The following is a 21,094-nucleotide window of genomic DNA, read 5'->3' as shown; positions in this document are numbered from 1 at the left end:
CGGAGTTTTAGGTGGGTGGAAGAGGTTGTGAGGCGAGCTCAGACCCTGTGTGGTCTTGGGGCGCCCAGCAAACGCAATCGATGCCGTTGGATGATGCGCAAACGCTGCCGCACTGCGCGTGGCGGGCAAGATCTGTCCTCTTCTGACGACCGCATGGCCACCGCACGCCTGCCGACCCGGCTACACCGTTCCTTCCCCGGCTCGCATCCCTCCCTCTCTCTTCAACATGCGGCCCCCAAACAAACAAGACATAGTCACATATGGGTAGTGGAATCCTATGTCTGGACGTATTTGTGCGAGTTTGACACTTGCGTCTACGTCCATAGATTGGATTCAACTGCCCATGCTCTCGAGAGGGCTTGGAAGGCTCAATTCTTCTGCAACTTTATGGTGGAGGTGCCGGTGAAAGCGTCGTTGGATCGCGCCGAGTGAGGAGACATCCCTTCCACACGGGGAGTCGAATCCAATATATGGACGGATTTGTCCGCATTCAAGACTCACATTTACGTCCAGATATTGGATTCAACTACACACATATATAGGGGAGATGTTTCAAGAAGTAGTGAGTCGTCGGCTGCACAGTTTAGGTGCTGTTTACTTGGGAATCGGGCGCTGAGATTTCCCGTGGGCCATTTTGCGTCAGTTCGAGTGCCTCTGGCACATCTCGCCTAACAGCGTCAATGATCTCGTGCCAGACTTGTTGGCGCATCTTCTCTCCTGTTTCTCCCCGGAGCATCGGGTCCAATCTGATCCTTGGTTAGCAATTGGATGAGTCATATGTATACGCCGGTGTACTCACTCAAGCAGTTCGTCGCTGTGCCAGAATCCATCATGGGCTTCTTCGCCCAGGCAGACAGCACTGACCAGGCTTCTTGCACCTTCTTCCGTGTCCCTGGCAAAAAGGGCATAAAACAGCCATCCGAAGACCTTGGCCGCAAATCCGGTGTAATGTCTCCGGAGATGGCTCTTGCAGAATCCTGGCGATGCGGACATGACAACCACATCCTTTCCACCACCCGTGTACGCATCCATTGCCGCAAGGCTCCGCATGGCGTACATCACGAGCGCCTTTGAAACCTCATACTGCGTCCGCCCATTGAAGCCTTCCTGCCTGTTGAACCTTTCCAGCAGCTTCTCCCCCGGCGCGCCCAGCTTCGCATGCCTATACAAACTCGACCCCACAATCTCCAGCACAGGCGGCCTTCCATCGCGCACCAGCATCTCCGTGCTCTTCCTCAGCACCGGCAGCAACAGCACGCCCAACAGCGCCGTCCCCAGTACATTGACCTGCAAGGTCTCCTCCCACCCGTGCCGACTCCTCTTCAACTCCTTCATGCTCACGCCCGCATTCAGCACTGCCGCGTCCAGCCTCTCGACCTCCTCTCCCACCACCCTCTCCGCAAACCGCCTCACGCTCTCGAAATCCAAGAAATCCACCTCCCACACGTCGATCGCGCAGTCGCCCGTCGCCTCGCGCGTGGCGATCTTCCGCTTCCGCTGTGCGCGCTGCTGGACCGTCTGCCTCAATTTCTCGCTCTTGGCCGTGGAGGCGTCGCGCACGCCGAGCACGAGGCGCGCGCAGCCGAGCTGGGCACACTTGATGGCGGCTTCGAGGCCGAGGCCGGTGTTGGCGCCGGTGATGAGGATGGTACGGCCGGCGAGCGACGTCGTCGGGTCGCGCGGCGGCGACCACTTGTCGCGGAGCAGGCGGACAAACCCGGACATTTTCTTCAAGCTTCAGACGATTGTTCTGTCTTCTCCGTCCGGAAGCGGCCAGGTGGCGATGGACGAGGGTCGTGTTCAGGTATCGACGAGTTGTTGGGAATGGCGGGGCTGACAGCTGTCACGTTGGAATGCTGCTGGTTGTCAGCGTGCGTAGATCCTGGGCGGTTAATGAGTGGGGGCGGATATTCGTTGCCGCTGTTGTGCGGCAGCCGCGAGAAAATAGCAGCCACCATTCACTTGAGACAGATTTCTAGTTGGTAGCCAGGGGAATCGAATAATCATCATGATTTATAGATCAATTCGTACCAAAGCTCCCTTTCTCTGATGGGTGACGGTAAAAGTAAACACTAAGCAGAGAAGCAGTTAGTTCCTAATACAACCCAATCGCACCGTTGCAAACACACAACACTATCTCACCTCCTTACTCACGTGGGTAGCGGAAATCGGATGTTTAGATATTCTGGTTCGCAGGAAGGGCAATAAGACTTGAGGCCGCTTCTATTCTGTAGCAAACAAGTTCTATTTCGAGCAGTCTATACACTCATAAGACAAAAGTGGTCACTTTAAGCCTTCCACCTCAACAACGTGAAGCTCAAGTTCGGGAACGTGAACTTGCCCTTACCATCCCACTCGCTCTCTTTGATGCCAACCTCCTCCTTGTCCTGCGTGTTGACGACCTCCCACGAAGGGCCTGTCACGGTGTACACCTTGACGGGGCCCTTCGCCGCGACACCATCCAAGCTGGTCTCGAAGCTCTTCTGCTCGTGCACATTGACGACGGCCAAGCCAACCCAGCCGTCGTCGGTGATGGCAGCTGACACGTCGAGCCAAGGCGTCTCGACGGTGCCACGGATCCATTCGGGCACAGTAGGGCCGTCGTATTCGCCGCAGGCGACGTTGACGGCGACGGTATGACCACGCATGTACTTGCTGAACAGAAGCAGCGGCCACCAAGTCGTCTGCTTGACTAGGCCATCCTTGTGTGTCATGAGCGGGCTGATGACGTTGACGCTCTGCGCGATGTTGGCCATGCCAACGTGCTTGCTCTGCCGCACGAAGACATTCAGCCACACGGCCACCGCCAGCGCGTCCGACAGCGTGTACTTCTCCTCGGCACCTTTCTCACCAGGGGCGCGGATCGGGTCCCACACATTCCACTCGTCGAAGCAGATGGTCGGGCGCGGCACTGTATGCGGCACCTTGTTCTCCACGCGTGCTAGGTCGATCAGCCCCGCCGTGATCTCGATGGCACGCTCCGCGCTGCGTGGCGCCGTCGCATTGGGTAGATGCTCCTGGGACGCTGTGTAGATATGAATGCTGTGCATGGCGATGAGCGACGCCGTCTGCGAGCCGCCCAGTGCGTGCGGTTCCCAGCGGACACACTCCTTGACGACGTACGAGTCCCAGGTGCTGATGCCGTCCTGGCCGCAGAGAATGAGCTCGAGGGACGGGTCAAGCAGCTTGAGGGCCTTGGCCCATTGGTAGGCTTTGTGCGCATAGTCTTCCTTGGTCATTTGCCCGACTTGCCACGGACCCCACATCTCGTTGCCCAGTGCCCAGTATTTCACCTTTTCCGAGCGACAGTGGTCAGTAAATGTCGGTATATAGGCCAAGATGAGCGAGTCAGACGTACGTTATAGGGCTTTTCGCGGCCGTTTTTGCGGCGGAGGTTGGCGTAGTAGGTATTTTGCGTGGAGTTGCAGTACTCGACCCAGGCGAGGGCTGGATACAGTCAGCTTTAAAGCTCCCTTTCATGATGGGAGGTCCTTTCGGTCCTCTACTGACCTTCGTCGAGCGTGCCAGTGCCGAAGTTCAAGGCAAAGTAGGGCTCAGTGCCGACGACCTCGCACCATTTGAGAAATTCGTCCGTACCGAACTCGTTGGTCTCGAGGCCGAGCCATGCTAACTCGGGTCTATGAAGGAAAGCTTAGTCAATGACTCTGAGGGCTAAGATAGTTGAGTGCATTGAGGACGAGCAACTGGAAGGGGGGATATCGGGGTCTGGGAAACGGGCATAGATGCTAGCGGAGCTGGCAACAGAGTTCGGTGCGACGGCGCGGGAAATGACGGAGTGTCACTGCCCTCGTATGTAGACACAACAACACTCATACCCGAGACATCCCGACATGTAACTCAACTCCACATATGCAGTTGCTACAGCAGGTTTTCGTCTGGTGATATCACGTGGAGACGCGAGGGGGTGCAAAGGTGAGACGGCCCGGATCGGTGGCTCCGGCATGGATCACTTCCCAAGCAGGCAACCATCACCAGCTGCAGAGCCGCATGCACGTAACCGGCGGGCTGCAACCGGGACGGCGGCATCACCGGAGATTTCGAAAACCGGGAACGAATGAGAAAAATCCAGCTTACCTGGGGGGCCGCTGGTCTTTGGGCCCAACGCCGTCCAACCAATGGTAGGTTGCAACAAAATTGCCGCCGGGGTAGCGGACCACAGGGCAGTTTAACTCCTTGAAGGCTTCGATGACGTCCTTGCGGAACCCGTGCTCGTCGGAGAGCGGGTTTCCGGGGTCGTAGATGCCGCCGTAGATGCAGCGGCCCATGTGCCTGCCGGAATCGGATCCGAAGTCAGCAGTGGGCAAAAGGGCGGTGATGGGGGCTAGGCCGCTATTGATCATCTGCCTGGTGGGCTGAGGCAGAGATCGAGAGCGGCACGGATTGGGAAGCGCTGGGCCTGGGCAGACTTACTCGGTAAAGCCGCCATAGACGTTGTCGTTGATCTTGGAGATCTTGTGCTTCGGGTTGATGGCAATGCTGGGCGTTTCGGCCTCGGGGATCTTGGTGAAGGAGGCCATGGTCGGGGTGAGGATTGGCAGCTCTGGAGAGAGGTCGATTGACTGGTTCAGTCCAGTCTGCGATGAGCGCCTGCGGTCGTCTAAAGACGAGCACGCCACGACTGCCGTAAACCAAGCGGGTGGGTCATTTCGCGTGAGAAGCAGCAGGCGGACGGCGTAGTCATCCCACCGCAGCCCACCGGGTGCGTGCAGGACATGCCGGCGGCTGTTGCGCTGGGCAGGCGCAGGCGGTGCGGGGATTGGTGGAGAAAAGGGCAGGCGCGCCACTTTGGGGTCGCGACTCGCTTCGAGCGCGGCCATGGCCGCCTCTTCGGCTCATCTGCCCCCGCTCACGACTCACCATCCACTCGCCGTCCACTCTGCCCGCCTCGGCTACTCGCCAGCCCTGTGCTCTCACCTCACTGCTCTCCGCGGCACTGGCCTGCCCACGCGACTCCAGTCACGCTATGCCCCTTCCACGCCAAGCCCCGCGTGGGCTACCCCAGAAACTCGAGCGCACGGCTCCGCGTAGGATTCGCGCCGTGCACAGCCGGGGGTGCCAGGGTTGCCGCGTCCAAAATGCGGAGTGACCGCTGTCTCCCGCCTACTCACTATAAGATGTCTTCCGCTCCCGAAGCGTGCAGGTGTTTGACTGTGCGCATTGCAGCCTCGCTGAAATCTTTCCGAGTCTGAACTTTTCAACTCATCATGGCTCTCCCTCCGAAATGGTACCAGGTATGCTTCTCCGCCGCCGGGTCCCCCACATTCCGCGCCGTTGATTGACGCTAACACCGTCCAGTTTCTGGTCTGCGTCTTCGCCTCGCTCGGCTCCGTGCTGTACGGATATGACCTGGGTGTCATTGCAGAGGTCATTGCAAGCCAGTCCTTCACCAAAACGTTTGGTGACAACGAAAATGAACAGTGAGTGCTGCTTTTCACGGCTTTCTCAGCATAGGGAGATAACGTGAAACTAGTGGAGCGGTCGTCTCAATCTTCACGGGTGGCGCCTTCTTTGGCGCCATGTTCGCCGGCGTCACCAACGACTGGATCGGACGTAAATTGACCATCCTTACTGGCTCCGTGATTTTCTGTCTGGGTGGCGGTCTGCAGACGGGTGCTCAGACAATCGATTACCTGTACGCTGGTCGTTGTCTTGCGGGCGTCGGCGTCGGTTTCCTTGTCATGGTCGTCCCCCTCTACCAAGCCGAGCTGGCTCATCCCAGCATCCGTGGTCGAGTGACCGCTCTCCAACAGTTTATGCTTGGCATTGGCGCCCTCGCTGCTTCTTGGATCTCTTGGGGAACCTATGTTGGCTATGCGCCAGACGACAACCGCCAGTGGCGCGTCTCCCTGGGTATCCAGGTTGTCCCGGCCGGTCTGCTAGCCCTCCTTATCCTACTGTTCCCCGAGTCGCCTCGTTGGTTGATGGACCATGGCAAGCCCGAGCTGGCCTTGAAGACCCTGGCACAATTGCACGCCCATGGTGACGAGAATGACGCGTGGGTGCGCGCTGAGTTCGATCAAATTCAGGAGGCCATTACCATTGAGCACGAGCACGAGGCCAAGTCGTACTTCGAACTCTTCACTGACAAGTCCTGCTTCCGCCGCCTCTTCATCGCCATCTCCTTGCAAGCATCTGTCCAGATGACCGGTGTTAGCGCCATCCAATACTACTCCGTCGACATCTACGGTCAAATCGGCATTGCCGGAGACGACACCCTCAAGTACCAGGCCATCAACTCCATTATCGCTCTTGTCGCCCAGTTCTTGACCATCCTCTTCATTGACAAGACCGGCCGCCGCTGGCCGCTCATCTTTGGCAACTTGGGTAACATGGTGACCTTTATCATTGCCACAGCCCTGCTTGCAGTCTTCCCACCTGGTTCCAGCGGCAATCTCTCTGCTGGTTGGGGCTTCATCGCCATGACTTGGTTGTACAACTTCTGCTTCTCTTGCACATGCGGTCCTCTCTCTTGGATCAGTGAGTGTTCCCAATCGACCTGTTCTCCTTCGTCAAATCAATGACTGACCATCTTCCCTTCACAGTTCCCGCTGAGATTTTCGATACTCGCACCCGCAGCAAGGGCGTCGCCATCGCCACTATGACCTCCTTCGCGTTCAACACCATGATCGGCCAAGTTACGCCCATCGCTCTCAAGGCTATCGGTTGGAAATACTACATCTTGTTCATCGTAAGTTTAAGAAGATACATCATCTTCTGCCGACCTCATAAGCTGACGCACACTTGCTTTCGCCAGGTCTGCAACTTCACAAACGCCGTCTTTTTCTGGGCCATCCTGCCCGAGACCAAGAAACGCCCGCTCGAGGAGATGAACTACCTGTTCACGAACGCACCACTCTTCGTCCCTACAATGGATATGTCCGTCGTCCAGACGAACGATCTCGAGCGCAGAGCCGAGGAGGTGGAGCGCAAGGGCAGCATTGTGAAGCAACAAGAGGTGGTCGGCCACTAAATATGGCTCGTCGTGGTAGTGGCACATTGATAATTTTGGGCGGCTCGTTCGAGGAGATGTTCGGCGCAAATATGATACCTCTTCTCGCTTTCTTCAAGCAACGAATGAATACGATTCAACGAGCAAAGTGAACCCTGCCTGGCTGCTGCATTCTGGGTCGGCCCTGGCATGCAGGTTACTTAGACATCCTGTATTCCGTGATGTGTCAGCTGTCCTTTTGCCCTAAGACATTACTATTCCCGTTGTGGCACAACAATGATGGGGGTGATGTCGTCCCTGTCAAAGCCACAGCCACCCACCCCCTTCCTACGGACCGAAATGAAGATAAGTCTATCTCCTAACTGCTGTCACTAAAACAAAGTTTTACCTGTAGCGTTTCGTCCGCCTAGGGTGAGGTCTGGTCCACCGAAGCTCTGGCACTGTTTATGCACTCAGTAACAACCAAGAGAAAAGAAAAATAGACAGAAAGGCGGCCAGACCGGAGAAGCATGTAATTGCCTTATTCGTCCGCCTGCATGACGTTCCGACGTCTGGCCAAGCAAACATTTTTGAAACATGCCCCTTCACACCAACCTGAAGGAGCAATAGGGTTTACATGGGTGGGTGTTTGTGGCCATAATTATCCGGCGGCATGCATACACGCATGTATGTAAGACCGGGGAATGGGGCGGAGCTATTCAGGCTGTTATCCTAGTCAGCAACAATGGGATAAAGACTGTTTGAGCATATGGATGGTGGCAGAGATTTCTTTAAAATTTTCTTTCTTCGGTTGACCCGTCTAGATGATAGGTTCTTTGTCGTAAGCTATGTGAGTTACTTGTACCAGGGGGTACTGCGTCGTGATTCCTCTTTTGGGCCCATACAAGATATTTATCCGCCTTCACATCACCGCGCCATACGCCAGAATTGGAAGGAAAGAGGAGAATTTAGGTGGTATGCATGAAGCAAATTTAGTCAACAGGGGCGTGCTTGAACAGGAACGATACGCTCTCGCCGTTGTGGGTACGACGACAAGCTTCAGCCAGCTGCAATAGTGCGTTAGTGTGGGCCTTTCAAGGAATACATACGGGGAGCACTTACGGTGGGGCTGATGTCGATGGTCTCGATACGCGGGCAAAGCAGCTTCTTGTCGTCGTGCGGCACCGTGTTAGTCACCACGACCTTCTCCAGCTTGCTATTATTCAGCGCATTAATGGCGTTGCCGCTCAGGATACCGTGCGTAACGATAGCAATGGCCGACTTGGCACCGTGCTGGATGACCACATCGGCAGCCTTGGCAAGCGTGCCGCAGGTGTCGGCCATGTCGTCGACAATGATGGCGATCTTATCGCTGACGTCTCCGACCAAAACCATCTTCGAGACCTCGTTCGGCCGCGCGCGCTCCTTGTGAATCAGCGCGAAGCCGAGGTCGAGGCCATCGGCAATGGAGGTCGCTCTCTTCGCACCACCAGCGTCAGGACTGACGATGACGCACTCCTTCACGGGGAGGTGCTCGCGGATCCAGCGCAGCGTGCTAGGCTCGGCATAGAGGTTGTCAACGGGAACATTGAAGAAGCCCTGGATCTGGCTGGCGTGCAGATCCATGGTAATGACGTGGTTGCAGCCGGCCGTCTGCAGCATGTTGGCCATCAACTTGGCGGTGATGGGAGCACGCGACTTGTCCTTCTTATCCTGGCGAGCGTAGGGAAAGTTGGGGATGACAGCAGTAATGCGGCGGGCCGAGGCGGTCTTGCAGGCGTTGATCATGATCAGGAGTTCCATCAGGCCGTCATTGATATCGCCGGGAGCGGTCGACTGGAGGATGAAGACTGCGCGAGTGCATCATGTCAGTTGGGCACGCTTGGGCGAGAGAGGCAGCAGTACCATCTTCGTCGCGAACCGACTCGCCGATGGTGACGGAAGTCTCCTGGTTGGAGTATTGCAGCACGAGGATCTTGGTCAGCTCGATGCCTAGCCTGTGCAGTGATTGCAGTGTGAGCGCAGCGCCCGGCGCAATGCAGCTTCAAAGCCAGTCAGGTAGCAGCGTACCGGTCAGCCACCAGCTTAGCGAGTGTGGGGTGGCTGTTGCCCGTGAGCAGCTTGATCGAGTTGGTGGCCATGGCGGGGGACGACAGCAGCAGCGGCGGGAGCGCGGAGATTGCTGGCGTTGCGCATGGTGGAGGCTTCAAGAGCGACGCCCGCCTTGCAGAATGCGATAAAATCCATTCGCGCGCCATCTGCCGCACCCGACCGCTTGCCGGGCCCGGCGGGCGGTGAGCGGGAGCTCGACACCAGCCGGCCCGTGCACGCCGGCGACATGTTCCGCCGGACCCGCTAGCGAAGCCCACTCGAAAAGAATTCAACCAACACCACTTTACCGCGACGACCGCGACGACCACACCAGCCCCCCGACACCAAGTCCTTTCGATCTTGACCCCGAGCCGTCAAGATGAAGCTCAACATTTCCTACCCGGCCAACGGCTCGCAGAAGCTGATCGAGGTCGAAGATGAGCGCAAGCTCCGCGTTTTCATGGACCGCCGCATGGGTCAGGAGGTTCCCGGCGACAGCGTTGGCGACGAGTTCAAGGGCTACGTCTTCCGCATCACCGGCGGCAACGACAAGCAGGGTTTCCCGATGAAGCAGGGTGTCATGCACCCCACCCGTGTCCGCCTCCTGCTCGCCGACGGCCACTCCTGCTACCGCCCCCGCCGCACTGGTGAGCGCAAGAGGAAGTCCGTCCGCGGCTGCATCGTCGCCATGGATCTCTCTGTCCTTGCCCTCTCCATCGTCAAGCAGGGCGAGGCCGACATCCCCGGCCTGACCGATACCGTCCACCCCAAGCGTCTCGGCCCCAAGCGTGCCACCAAGATTCGCCGCATGTTTGGTCTCAGCAAGGAAGACGATGTGGGTTTCCTCCCCCTCATTGTACTTCGCCGGGTCATCTCAATCATTTTGAGATGATGTCCGAGTCTGAGTTGAAAGAGCCAAGTCTGATGTACAATTTCTGTGAATAGGTCCGCAAGTTCGTCATCCGCCGCGAGGTCCAGCCCAAGGGCGAGGGCAAGAAGCCCTACACCAAGGCTCCCAGGATTCAGCGTCTGGTTACTCCTCAGCGTCTCCAGCACAAGCGCCACAGGATCGCCCTCAAGCGCCGCAACGCCGAGCGCCAGCGCGACTCTGCTGTACGTTGCACGATACTTCGGGAACTCAATTGGACAGGAACTAACGAAATCACAGTCCGAGTACGCCAAGCTCCTTCACCAGCGTGTTGTCGAGGGCAAGGCTGCCCACGACCAGGCCAAGAAGAGGAGGGCTTCTTCCATGCGCAAGTAAGCGCTAGATGTCGGGGCTTGATATCTGGATTGGGGAAGAAAAACGTCGCTTCGGAATGGGGGAACAAAAGCAGATGCGATATACCGGGTTTCAATGAAGGCATGGGCATTTCGGGGGGTCATCAATTGGTTGAATGCGGGCGTAAAGAATCATGGAATGATATACTCCAAAGGCATCAACCTTCCGAATTTCAGTCAAAAATCCCCGGTTTCTTTAGGAGACTTTTACCGTGATGTGGGGATTTCTCCATGTGAACATGCATATCTCCAAGTGCTGGCTTTGCCAGCCTAAACGACAGGCGCGTTTCAGATGATCGACAGCACGTCCATTTAAAGTTTGCGGGTTCCATTCTGTTTTGAATTTTAGCTTTCCATGTCAGACAACGCCAGAACCATCAACCAAGCACACATGCTCCACCCTGGTGGATCCTGCTCAGATCACTACTCGCTGCAGCATTGGAATGTACCTAGCTTACCCTATACTACGCGAATTCCATTCTGTCGATGAACCGTTAAATGCAGGCCCGCGTGTTTACGATCTGTGCTATGGGTTTTGTTATCTTTCTTCCTAAATCAGATTTGACCTGTCTACTCGATACGCAGACGGACTGAGAGGTTCAAAAGCTATCCTAAGCGCTGCAAGTGCGGTCACTTCAAAGAGCAACATTCTGGCAGCGAGTCCGCTACTCAGCCAACCTATTGACCCCCTCCCGCTTGCATTTGTTGATACAAAGTTTGCGGATCCTATGGGCCACCCGTCTTTCGGAAAATTATGTGTGGGTGGGGCGTGGGAAACCTTCCAACCAAAGAAAGGAGTCACCACGTGTAAGAAGCATTGCATGCAAGATGTTGTTCTAGTAGCGGCGTACTACGGTTAGGAGAAGATGCGGAGGGATTAGGTGAGTCTTACTGAGCAATGAGGAATCGAATGAGTGTTCTGCCTCTACTATCAATAGTACCACTGGAACCGAACTTTCGACACGCTAGCGCGATCAAAAGGCTCATCCAAAGAGAGGAACGTCAACGAATGACCATATCCTCGTCCCTCTCCATTCCATGCAGCTCGCCCAGGATTTCGCTGCCACCCAGGCCACCCACCACGCGTTTAGGCCTTCTCCTCTCCTCGCTCCATACCTCATGGAATTTGATACTTGAATCGCTTGTTGCAACGACGATGCAGCCCTCAACCTGAGTTCTGCTCCACCACCTGCCGCCTTCACCCTTGGTACGGCCATCATTCGGGCCGCCTGGATACGAGATGGCGTAAAGGGCACGATGCTCGTCTGCCCAGGGGATGGCAACGAGCTGCTCGCACGCTGGCCAGCTGAAGATGGCAATGCGGAAATGGTGCTCTGGCTGCGCAAAGCCAAAGGTAGCGCAGATTTCGCGACGTGTGGTGCTCCATATGAGGCTGGTTACCTGTGCACTGCAATCGACCGTAGCTAGGCAAGCACCGGAGAAGGTGTGGTAGAAGTGAATACAACGGTCATTGGAACCACCGCCGATGGCAAGAAGGCCGCGTTGCCAAGGGCAGAAAGCCATAGCCTTGACGGCGGCATTCAACGCCCACTTGTGCTTGGCGACGTTGGAATCGAGGGAAGGAACAGGGCCGTTACCAGGCCTGACTGTGTAATGATGGGAGCCGGAAGCGGAACGGCGGCTGCCCATGGCCTGGTGTGCCGGAATTACCGAAAGAACTTGTTTGGTTTCGAAAAGAAAGCAGTCGTTATCATTGCCGCCTGTCGCAAAAAACTCACCTTGTGGCGACCAAGCAAGACCGCAGATTTGCTGGGTGTGAACGCTGAGTCTTGCGAGAAGCGTCATCTCTCCAGGCCAATCGAAAAGGTCACGGGTCGTGCTATCAGGCCATTCGACGGAGAAGAAATAAACGTTTCCCACTTCGTCTCCGATCAACAACTGTTCAGTGTCAACAAATATCGCCGGATCTCGCATCGAGGATCGTCTGGTGATGTTTGTCGCAAATGATACACAAGAAATCGGGTGCGGTTGTTGGGCGTTGAAACGGGGCTCTTCATCGAAGACACTCCATAAAGCAACAGATCCGTCATGGCGGCCAATGGCGAGAACACTCTGACCGCCCTCTGCCGACGAGAAAGACAACGACGTCACATATGAGTTGTAAGGGCCGTTAATACTCTCGGGCGTCCCCACACCCTGCGTTTCTGACCACAAGTAGACATTGCTTCCAAGACCAACAGCAAGGCATTTTGCAGTATGGGAATACGCAAGGGTTGAGCAGTAGAAGTCGTCTCTGAGATGAGGCGCATCGAGGACTGTATATAGTTGTCAGTAAGAAAATGCAAAGGCACAGAAACGCAACATATCTGAATGGAATTGTTGGCACAGGCTTCTTCTCCTTCAAGCTCTTTTGGGTTCCTATTGCCGCTGTCAGCATGGTGCCATTGCAAGAATGCCGTCTGAGAAAGACCGCTTGCAAGAGAGCCTCGTTTGATCCACTCGCCATCAACCCACTCAGGACTCTTCTGATTCGAGACGGTCCAGCATGGCCTCGATGGTGTGGTTGGACTGGAACCAGTACGGTCCTCAAATGAGCCAAGAATACGACTCGACTGATCTATTCCCATAGCGAAGGCAAGTCGCTTCTCATGGGCTTCTTGCTCGCTCACAGCATCCCCTTCTGTCAAGAACATGGAGGTATGTAACGGTGCATTTGTCCCACTCGTGAGCATGCCGCCTCGGCCGTCGGGAATTCCGGAGACGCTGTCGCTTACAACACCTGACCCTCCGACGTTCCAGACGGCTCCATCACTGACTTGCCGTGGGCCATGCCTCAGCGCCAAAGAGTTGTTCCAGTCCAGGGGAGATGAGCGACTCCTATTAGCGGAGGTCTGTCTCTGTAGATCTTGAAATGCATCTTGGACCCTAGTACTCCTCGGCACACGGCGGCTGAATGGGTCAAATGCCGGGTGCCTTTGGCGTGTTGCCTTTTCGAAATCTGACAGGCTCGCAGGTTGTGTGCTCAAACGAAGACTTTCCCGGGAGCTTGTCGGTGACTTTCGCGGCAAAATAAATCGATCAAGTTGCTTGCTGTTAACTTGGGCCCGGCGACTCGACTCATTCTCAGGAGCCCATCTACTAAGTGAAAGAGGATTGAGGGCGCCCTTTTCTTGACATCTCACCGGAAGAGGAATCGGCTCGATTGCCGGGCAAGCTGGAACAAGTGGCGTTGACATGTCGTTGTCATACTCATCCGGTCCTGGAAAGCATGCATTGGCCGGAGATTTGAGATCAATGTCTATAGACATGGAACTTCGGGGCGAAGTCCTCCAGCGACGCTGAGGGCGACCAGATCGGCGTGGTTCATCTGCGTCTGGGAGGATAATATCACCATCCGCATCCATTTCCAAGATACTGTCGCTACTGCCAGCCCTCTCACGTCTTGCCGGTTGGCCGGGCGATGGCGAACGAGTTCGCGGGATCCATCTTCCGACCTCGTCCATTCCATCCACCTGGGCACGGTTCCATTTTGTCAGGAAAACGCCGTCGTTCTCGTGCAGAATCCGGTAACGCAAGCGCGGAGATGGCCTTCGCTCAATTCTGCCTGTGGCCCGAGGGTATTTTTTGAAGCACTGGATGCTCTTTGACGAGGTGGATTGGGGGCGGAAGTTTAGCTTCTCGGAGTCGCAAGAGGTGTGTCTCATACAGTTGCTTGTCGGAGACAAGATGGGTCGCTTTGTCAAATCCACAGATTCCGCCGATGACGCCGACGATTTCGTTTTCAGCTTGCCAGAGACTGGGTCAAAGCTGAAGTAGTCGCCCTGCTCAAGAGGAGCGAGTTGATCCCTTTTAGTGAGCGAATCGGAAGGTGATGATGAGTGGGGGGAATAGCCGCCAGCCGTCACTCCATTGCCCGGGGCAGGAGTTGTCTTGGGGCTCAAAAGAGGTGTCTTGCCCAGCTTCATCTTGCGATAGCATCTTCTCCAAGACGAGTCGGGATCCGTTACGATTCCCGGGATGAAGGTCCTCTGTGGTCCCTTCGTGGGCTCCATGGTGGAGACGGACAACGATCTTTGCGATGTAGTAGATTAGATGCCGCTAATGTTGGACGTAAGTTAAAGCTCTATGGAAGACAAAATGCGGAGCTCAAGCTGGGAAGTAAAACGGAGGGAAGTCAAGGCGGCAAAGGCGTCTTGACGGTAAGGCTGGAAGAAACGATCAGGCAGCCAGGTCGAATAATGATATCAGTAGCTAGGCTCCTCGAGCGAGCCTTCAAGCCGGGACCTGGATTGTCAGCGGATTTCTGGGTGGGCGTTGAGACGCAGACTGAAGCCAGCGAGAAGAGAGCGGGACGGAGACGAAGTCGTGGCCGGTGGGGCAGCGACGCGTCGGAGAAGGAGCGCCTGGCCCGCCGACTCGCCGTGTCTCGAGGCAACAACAACCGCGCTCTCTCCCTCCCTCTGTCCACCACTGCGATCGCGCCGTCGAGATGGCCAGCGTGCGTCGTGCCTGCCCTTTTGCCTTGCTCCACGTCCTGACAGAAGCAGCACGGCGCCCCACGCACCCAGTCCCTCCAGCATCGCTCGGAGCAGCAAAAGCAGAAGGAGCTCGAACAGATAGCGAAATACAATGAGCTGGTCTCTCAAGTCAATGCGAAGGCAAGCAAGGGCTGTGCACCTCTCTTACCGTAGCGCCTGCAACTGACCAACCCCCTCAGATTAATGAGAGGCAATACACCACCGAATCGTTGGCCCTCGTGTCCAAGCTCCTCGCCCAGAACCCCGAATACTACACCGTCTGGAACCACCGTCGCTTGATTCTCGAGCACATCTTCCAAGACGCCCTCGACTCACCCGCGTCGGCGGAAGAAGGACTATCCACTGGTCAGCAGCTGGTCCTTGACCACATCACGAACGACCTCCATTTCCTCGTTCCCCTCATCTTGAAGTTCCCGAAATGCTACTGGATATGGAACCATAGAATATGGTTGTTGCAGCAGTCTACCGAGCTGCTGCCTGTCGGCTATGCCCGGCGCCTGTGGCAAGAAGAGCTTGGTCTGGTCGGCAAGATGCTGAGCCGGGATAGTCGCAACTTCCACGGCTGGAACTATAGAAGACTCATCGTCAAGAATCTGGAAGAGCTTCCAGCTGAAGACGGCAATGGTACGACTATGGTCGAGCCCGAGTTCGAGTACACCACGAAGATGATCAAGACCAACCTGTCCAACTTTTCCGCCTGGCATAATCGTAGCAAGCTGATTCCTCGTCTGCTGGATGAACGCAATGCGGACGGCGTGGCACGTCAGAAGTTTATGAGGTCAGAGCTCGAGCTCATTCAAGGGGCCTTGTACACAGATCCCTACGACCAGTCATTGTGGTTTTATCACGCCTTCCTCATAGCCACTCTTGACAAGAACAGCCCCCGCCATGCACGTATCATTCTGGATGTTGATGATGAATTGCGCGCCGGATACTTGGAAGAGGAACTCGACAGCATCAGAGAAATGCTCGATGGAGCAGAAGACTGCAAATGGATCTACCAGGCACTGCTGGAGACTGCGACAGCACTGAAGGCGGCCAGACAAGAAGACGCTGATCTCGCTGCGGAGATGGCTGAATGGTTGTCTCAACTCAAGAAGCTGGATCCCCTCCGCTCAGCTAGGTGGGATGATCTAAGCAAGAAGCTGAAGCTTTAGTACTATTGCTACCACACATTCTCACTTCAATGCCTTCCTACTCTTACTTGCGCTGAAGACATGAAGTTCAATGTCATAACAGTCACTGCCAAACGACGTAGGGTCCGCTCTGAGCCTGCAGATTCCAATGGCCCCTGATGAAACCCCAATCCTTTGGACTCCAAACGCACGTAAGTATAGACATCAAACTTTACTCCCATGTCCAGTTGGTGCAATTCATCTCTTGTTCTCACGCTCCAACCTTCATCCAGTACAATCTTGGAGTGCATTTCAAAACCGAAGCGACCTTTTTCGGCACGCAGGATGCGAAAAGGCGGCACATTTACTTTTGGCGCTGAGCGCCAAACTTCGCGGCGTGAACCTTCGTGGAGATATCTCGCTTGTCTCGCGACTAAGCACGACGCCGCCGACGCCGCCGACGCCGCATTTCACGGTTGCTTGCGGCTCCGTTTTACGCTTGTCGGGCCGAGAATTGTCCAAACCATCAGGACGGCAGCCTGAGCCCATAATCTCCTGTCTCTCCTGTCCACCCTCACGAACGTGTTTAGTCACACTCGCCAGCCTTTTTCAAACACAGTTGTCGCTCATCTCCACCCATTCCAAACGCTTTACGTGCACGCATACGAAAGCATAGGTGGCGGACTCATCATGGTGCCATGGGCGAACGGGAAGAATCCCGTTGCCAGCCACCAAACTGGAGGAGAAGCGCAACGGTCCTGCACTCCACGTGCAGGTGTGCACGAACACATGAGTCGGGCTTAAGCTTTCGGTCTCTTCGGGGGTACTCCCGCTCGAGCATCACGGGCCCGAGGGAGGACAACGCTCTTGCAGTGGTTTCCTCATCCGTCGCCGGGACAAGCAGATCGCGCAAATCGTACGGTTGCGGCGCAGCACGGCGTTTCTCTTGTAACGTCGCGGACGGGGTTTTGCGTCAACACGGGGTTTTGCGTCAAACCAATAGAGTATTGATCCGACTCGATCCGACTCTGTTATTCATCGCCGAGGAACTACATGATTGGCTTGACGCAAAACCCCGTGTTGGCGCAAAACCCCGTCCGCGACGTTACGGGAGAGATGGTGATCGTCGAATACATGCAGCAGAGAGCGCTTTAGTCTGGCATCAGCAGATCAGCGGTTACCCGAGCCAACGATCGCCGTAGACTCCTGCACCAAAGGCTTTCTTCAGGAAGTCTCCGAACTGACATGGATCGTGGTTGATGCAAGGCACAAGACCAACTGATTGTCTTTGATCGGAAGTCGGCTCGCGGGGCATCGATCCGGCGGGTGTCTGCTCCCTGCGCAAGATTGCCTCTAAGACAGTCCTGTTCTGGCCTACGCTCGGCAGGGTCTCGGTCGCGGGCTTAAGGCATGAACGGAGGGCAACTGGATGGAATGGATTGCACGCTGGTGGGTGCGCGACCGTTCCAGATGCTGGGAGTTGCAAACACTCAGCCACGTTGATCATGCTGATATGCCTGATAAGTGGAGAAGTGAGAAAGTCCAGTCCTGCTATTTTTCGCTTCCACCTCCAGCGTACTATTACTCCCCAAATGGTGGTCGTTCCAGCAGTCATTGGCACTCCGCAGATGGCGATTTCCATGCGGCATTACTGACTGCCAGCCGGCTGCGGCAGCCTGGTTGGTACAAGTGACCCCGGCTCACCTCGTTGGTCGGTATTCCTACTGGTCGCGGCATAGCGCTCGTCTCCACCGTCGTCGAGGATTAAACTTTGGCGCTTGCGCGTGTCGTCACTTAGCAGCCTTGCCTAATTTAGCGCTATCCTCCCCACCTCAACACCATGCGACTTGTACCAAGGTGTAGCAAATGGCTGCCGGGATCGATGTTATGGGCAATCAGAGCGATACGGTAAAGGCCCGAAAGGAGAACACTAGTTGTGGGTAACGTGCGCGAAATACTGGTCTTCATCACCCTTCCGCTGCCCATCAGCCATCTGAGCAGGGGTATTATCATATTCGACCCCTTCGAGTACCGTCGCTACCTTTGGAAAATCATCTTCGAACAAGCGGCAATGAGGTGGGGGTGAACGAGAAGTCATACTACCAACTCGGCTCAAGTTGCCATTTTCTCTCCATTGCCACTCCACAGTAGTAGCTGTGGCATGTAGAGAAGGTTTACTTCAAGCAGTTCCTGCCTTACTCCTTTCATTTATTCTTCATCCTGCGACTTTTTCTCCGTACTATTGAGCTCTGTCATCCCGCCTGACTCAACATGTTAATCGCGCCCGCTCTGGGACATCTGACCGAGGTACTGTCACTTACAAGACTTCAGCTAGGAGCTTCATGCTGTTTGACTATTCTTATACGAAGGCAGAGTCTACGTAGGCAAGCAAAAGTGCGACTATCGCAAGACAGTAATGGAAAAGCAGAATCGACTCATTGCAACAACTAACAACTAACGGTCGTTTGGCCCGCCTTTCCGATGGATCAGCATCAGGCATTGACCGGCTTAGCTTAGGCGTTTTCGTACACCCGTTGCTTTTTCGCCTTTACCCCTGACGCCCGCCTTGTTATTTCCTTTCTCATGCAGGTACACTATCCGTCGGCGCTACTCTGTACGGACCGGCACATCATGAGGGCGCATACGAATTAACGTTTGGAATGGCGTCAAACACTAGATGCTCCTCATCACCTCAGTCAATATTGCTTGGCTTTTCGCTCACTACCGGCTCTTCTTTCCACCTGACTGACACGTATGCCTGCCTATACATTACGCCGCCTTAGACGCCGCTGTGTGAACAAACGATGACATGACAGAGTATGAGGCCTGCCTAGCAAATGCTGCGCGTGCGCCCCCGCCGGGCCCCGAAAAGCTCCGACCACAGACAGCCCCTGTCGCTCCTCCCTCCCGGCCATCCCCCTTCCCCCCGCAACTGGAAACCGTCCCTATCTCGCCTCTTTTTCCCAAACCTGCATTGCAGGAGGAGCGATCTCTGTACAGCCAAATGTCGCTTCCTCAAGGTCGGTCATTCGCCATGCCACCTCAATCTCGCTCCGCAATGGAAGCGCAGTGCAAAGCCTATAGTACGGCGGAAAGTCGGTCTTGAGGCTGTGTCACGCATTTAACCCCTCGACCCCTGACTCTCTCTATTTGTGGCCCCCTTTCTGGTTAGTTCGTTGAACCGGAACGGGTACGAGAGAACTGCAGGGCGCAGCCTTAGGCACCCTGGCCTGACTACTGGCAAGATGCATTCTCTCATTTACTCCGACCACTATTTGGTCGGTTTACTGCTGATGTTGCAATGCATGTATCAGAGCCTTAAGAAGATAGAGAGCGACAAGATTGCAATGAAAATCCAAGGTAGTCTTGCTCAGGTATTCCAGTAAATTGGCATTGATGTGCATGCGTATCGTGCGGGTAGAAGAGAGTGAATGCCGGAGGCGCTATGTATCGGGCTCTACCTCGGATCACCAAGGTAGGATAAAAACATGTGCGAGAGAGAAAGGCATGCGGTCTTGTTTTGAAAGAGATCGTACGATCCACGCTCGATCTGAGCCTTTAGGTATGGCCGAAAAACTGATTTGCGAGAAGTCGATGATGAGACGGCGGACGTAGTAAAGGCATCAGTGGTAAAGATAAATCATCCATGCCGGAGGCTCCCTGCTGTACTCCCTGAGCTCTTGGCCATTTCGTGTTAGGCTAAGGGAAGCCTTCATTCTGCTGCAGCTTACAGACGAACAATTCCTCAAACCCCAAGGTTTTGGCTTGAAGTAGTGGGTAAGTATAGTAGTGAGATAGTTGACTCGGACCGGCGCCGGGTGTGGCACCGGCGTTGGTTCTCGCTTGCAGCCAGCCACAACAACCGCCGGCGTGTTCCTAGTGAGACTTAGCAAAAACTAAAAACAGTACAAAGGTAAGAACGCCCCTTCTTCTCGCTTGTGAGAGTTCTGCCTGGTCGTAGACTCAATTAGGCCTGTACGTGGTACGCGAGGTGGCTTTGAGGCTCCAGAATCGCCGACAAGGCCCAGGCTCCACCATCGCGACGGACGTATCCGCAACCTCCGTGCGCGCTAAAGTTTAAATCACTTACGGCTTCGACTCAGTGAACACAGACCGGGCGGCGGAGGTGCGGATCATCTTGTAGCACATCAACTTCAGCTCCATCCCTTTAGAGCGCGCCGTCTTCCCAATGCGGCATGCAACCCGTTGCGCTATCCGTAGTGCATGTGCCAGCACCCCCAATTCCCTCATACGAAGGCGCAAGTCTGGTCCCAGAGCTTTACGCCTCCTTCCACGTGGTGTGGCACCGCGCCACCGCCGAGATGAGTACGATAGCGGCCATTCTAGCCAGGATCGAGGAAATTTTGAGCGCTTCGTGGTATGATACTCCATTTCTTTCGTCCGTAACTCCATGGACTATACCTCCCTCTTAGGCTGGCGGCGAAATGGAAATCCAGCCCCAGGACGCTCTGCACCGAGTAGCCTTTGGAGGATTGTGCTGCGGGGCTCGGATGAGGCACCATGGATTATGGTGCCCAGAAAGAGGGGGCAATTACCGAGATGCAAGTTCTTTAATAGTGCTATGCAATTGCCTGGGGAACGATCATGTTAGCTCTGCACATCCGGCGAAGCAAAAGAGGAGACGCGAGGCATCTGGCGGATATGAATGGCTCGAAGTCGGTGTGACGGGTCATATCCTTGTAGACGATGATTATGATGAGCCTTTGTTACTGCTTTCGATTGAGTGTTTCCCAGATGGGTTATATCATGGCGATTACCTGCCTTACAGCCATGGTTGAAGGCCGACGTCGCGCACAGCAATGCGATGGATGACGTATGTGCAAATGCGGTCACGCATGTGAGGAGCAGGCGCAGAGGTGGTGTAGAAGCAGGTGTGTCCTGGCCAAGGATCTGAACAAATCGCGCAACCAGGCTCTAGGCTGGTTAGGTCCAAAGATGTGCTGGGGTAGCGGGGCGTTACTTTGGCGCGATGTGCGTTGCAGACCTGCGACTGTCGAGCGCCCTCTCATTCGCCGTCGAGCTGCTGGCACGCGGATCCGTTCCAGACTTCGAGTTTCAATAAGTCGCTAGCGGCACGAGTTTCTGCGCGTCGATCCAGGCTGTGATGTGCTTCTCTTGACCGGTAGGGTCCCACACGG

The 21,094-nt window shown here is 55.4% G+C and overlaps 6 protein-coding genes across 6 annotated transcripts; 3 read left to right on the top strand and 3 right to left on the bottom strand.

Annotated features, from left to right (window-relative positions):
• Window positions 1-795: 795 nt before the first annotated feature.
• SLS55_004121 (uncharacterized protein) lies at window positions 796-1,725 on the bottom strand (the record flags this gene model as incomplete). Its single annotated transcript, XM_066775582.1, has 1 exon — window positions 796-1,725. The coding sequence occupies one exon, from the start codon at window positions 1,723-1,725 to the stop codon at window positions 796-798; it is 930 nt and encodes a 309-aa protein (XP_066633463.1).
• Window positions 1,726-2,288: 563 nt separating this feature from the next.
• On the bottom strand, window positions 2,289-4,538 carry SLS55_004120 (uncharacterized protein; the record flags this gene model as incomplete). The annotated part of the gene is made up of 5 exons (XM_066775581.1): window positions 2,289-3,293; window positions 3,359-3,447; window positions 3,511-3,638; window positions 4,096-4,290; window positions 4,432-4,538. The coding sequence occupies 5 exons, from the start codon at window positions 4,536-4,538 to the stop codon at window positions 2,289-2,291; spliced, it is 1,524 nt and encodes a 507-aa protein (XP_066633462.1).
• Window positions 4,539-5,225: 687 nt separating this feature from the next.
• Window positions 5,226-6,991, top strand: SLS55_004119 (uncharacterized protein; the record flags this gene model as incomplete). Its single annotated transcript, XM_066775580.1, has 5 exons — window positions 5,226-5,252; window positions 5,317-5,438; window positions 5,492-6,498; window positions 6,564-6,709; window positions 6,776-6,991. 5 exons carry the CDS (start codon window positions 5,226-5,228, stop codon window positions 6,989-6,991), a joined length of 1,518 nt encoding a protein of 505 aa, XP_066633461.1.
• A 950-nt stretch (window positions 6,992-7,941) lies between these two features.
• Window positions 7,942-9,090, bottom strand: PRS4 (ribose phosphate diphosphokinase subunit prs4; the record flags this gene model as incomplete). Its single annotated transcript, XM_066775579.1, has 4 exons — window positions 7,942-8,016; window positions 8,072-8,799; window positions 8,855-8,946; window positions 9,020-9,090. The coding sequence occupies 4 exons, from the start codon at window positions 9,088-9,090 to the stop codon at window positions 7,942-7,944; spliced, it is 966 nt and encodes a 321-aa protein (XP_066633460.1).
• A 329-nt stretch (window positions 9,091-9,419) lies between these two features.
• On the top strand, window positions 9,420-10,304 carry RPS6 (40S ribosomal protein eS6; the record flags this gene model as incomplete). The annotated part of the gene is made up of 3 exons (XM_066775578.1): window positions 9,420-9,875; window positions 9,986-10,153; window positions 10,209-10,304. The coding sequence occupies 3 exons, from the start codon at window positions 9,420-9,422 to the stop codon at window positions 10,302-10,304; spliced, it is 720 nt and encodes a 239-aa protein (XP_066633459.1).
• A 4,467-nt stretch (window positions 10,305-14,771) lies between these two features.
• On the top strand, window positions 14,772-15,977 carry BET4 (Rab geranylgeranyltransferase; the record flags this gene model as incomplete). Its single annotated transcript, XM_066775577.1, has 2 exons — window positions 14,772-14,780; window positions 15,000-15,977. The coding sequence occupies 2 exons, from the start codon at window positions 14,772-14,774 to the stop codon at window positions 15,975-15,977; spliced, it is 987 nt and encodes a 328-aa protein (XP_066633458.1).
• Between the last annotated feature and the right edge of the window lie 5,117 nt (window positions 15,978-21,094).

The sequence above is a fragment of the Diplodia seriata genome, assembly GCF_021436955.1.
Source record: "Diplodia seriata strain FDS-637 chromosome Unknown scaffold_4, whole genome shotgun sequence".
Classification (NCBI taxonomy): domain Eukaryota; kingdom Fungi; phylum Ascomycota; class Dothideomycetes; order Botryosphaeriales; family Botryosphaeriaceae; genus Diplodia; species Diplodia seriata.
The sequence above is the reverse complement of the archived record's forward strand: the minus strand, read 5'-3'. Positions and strand labels throughout refer to the sequence as shown.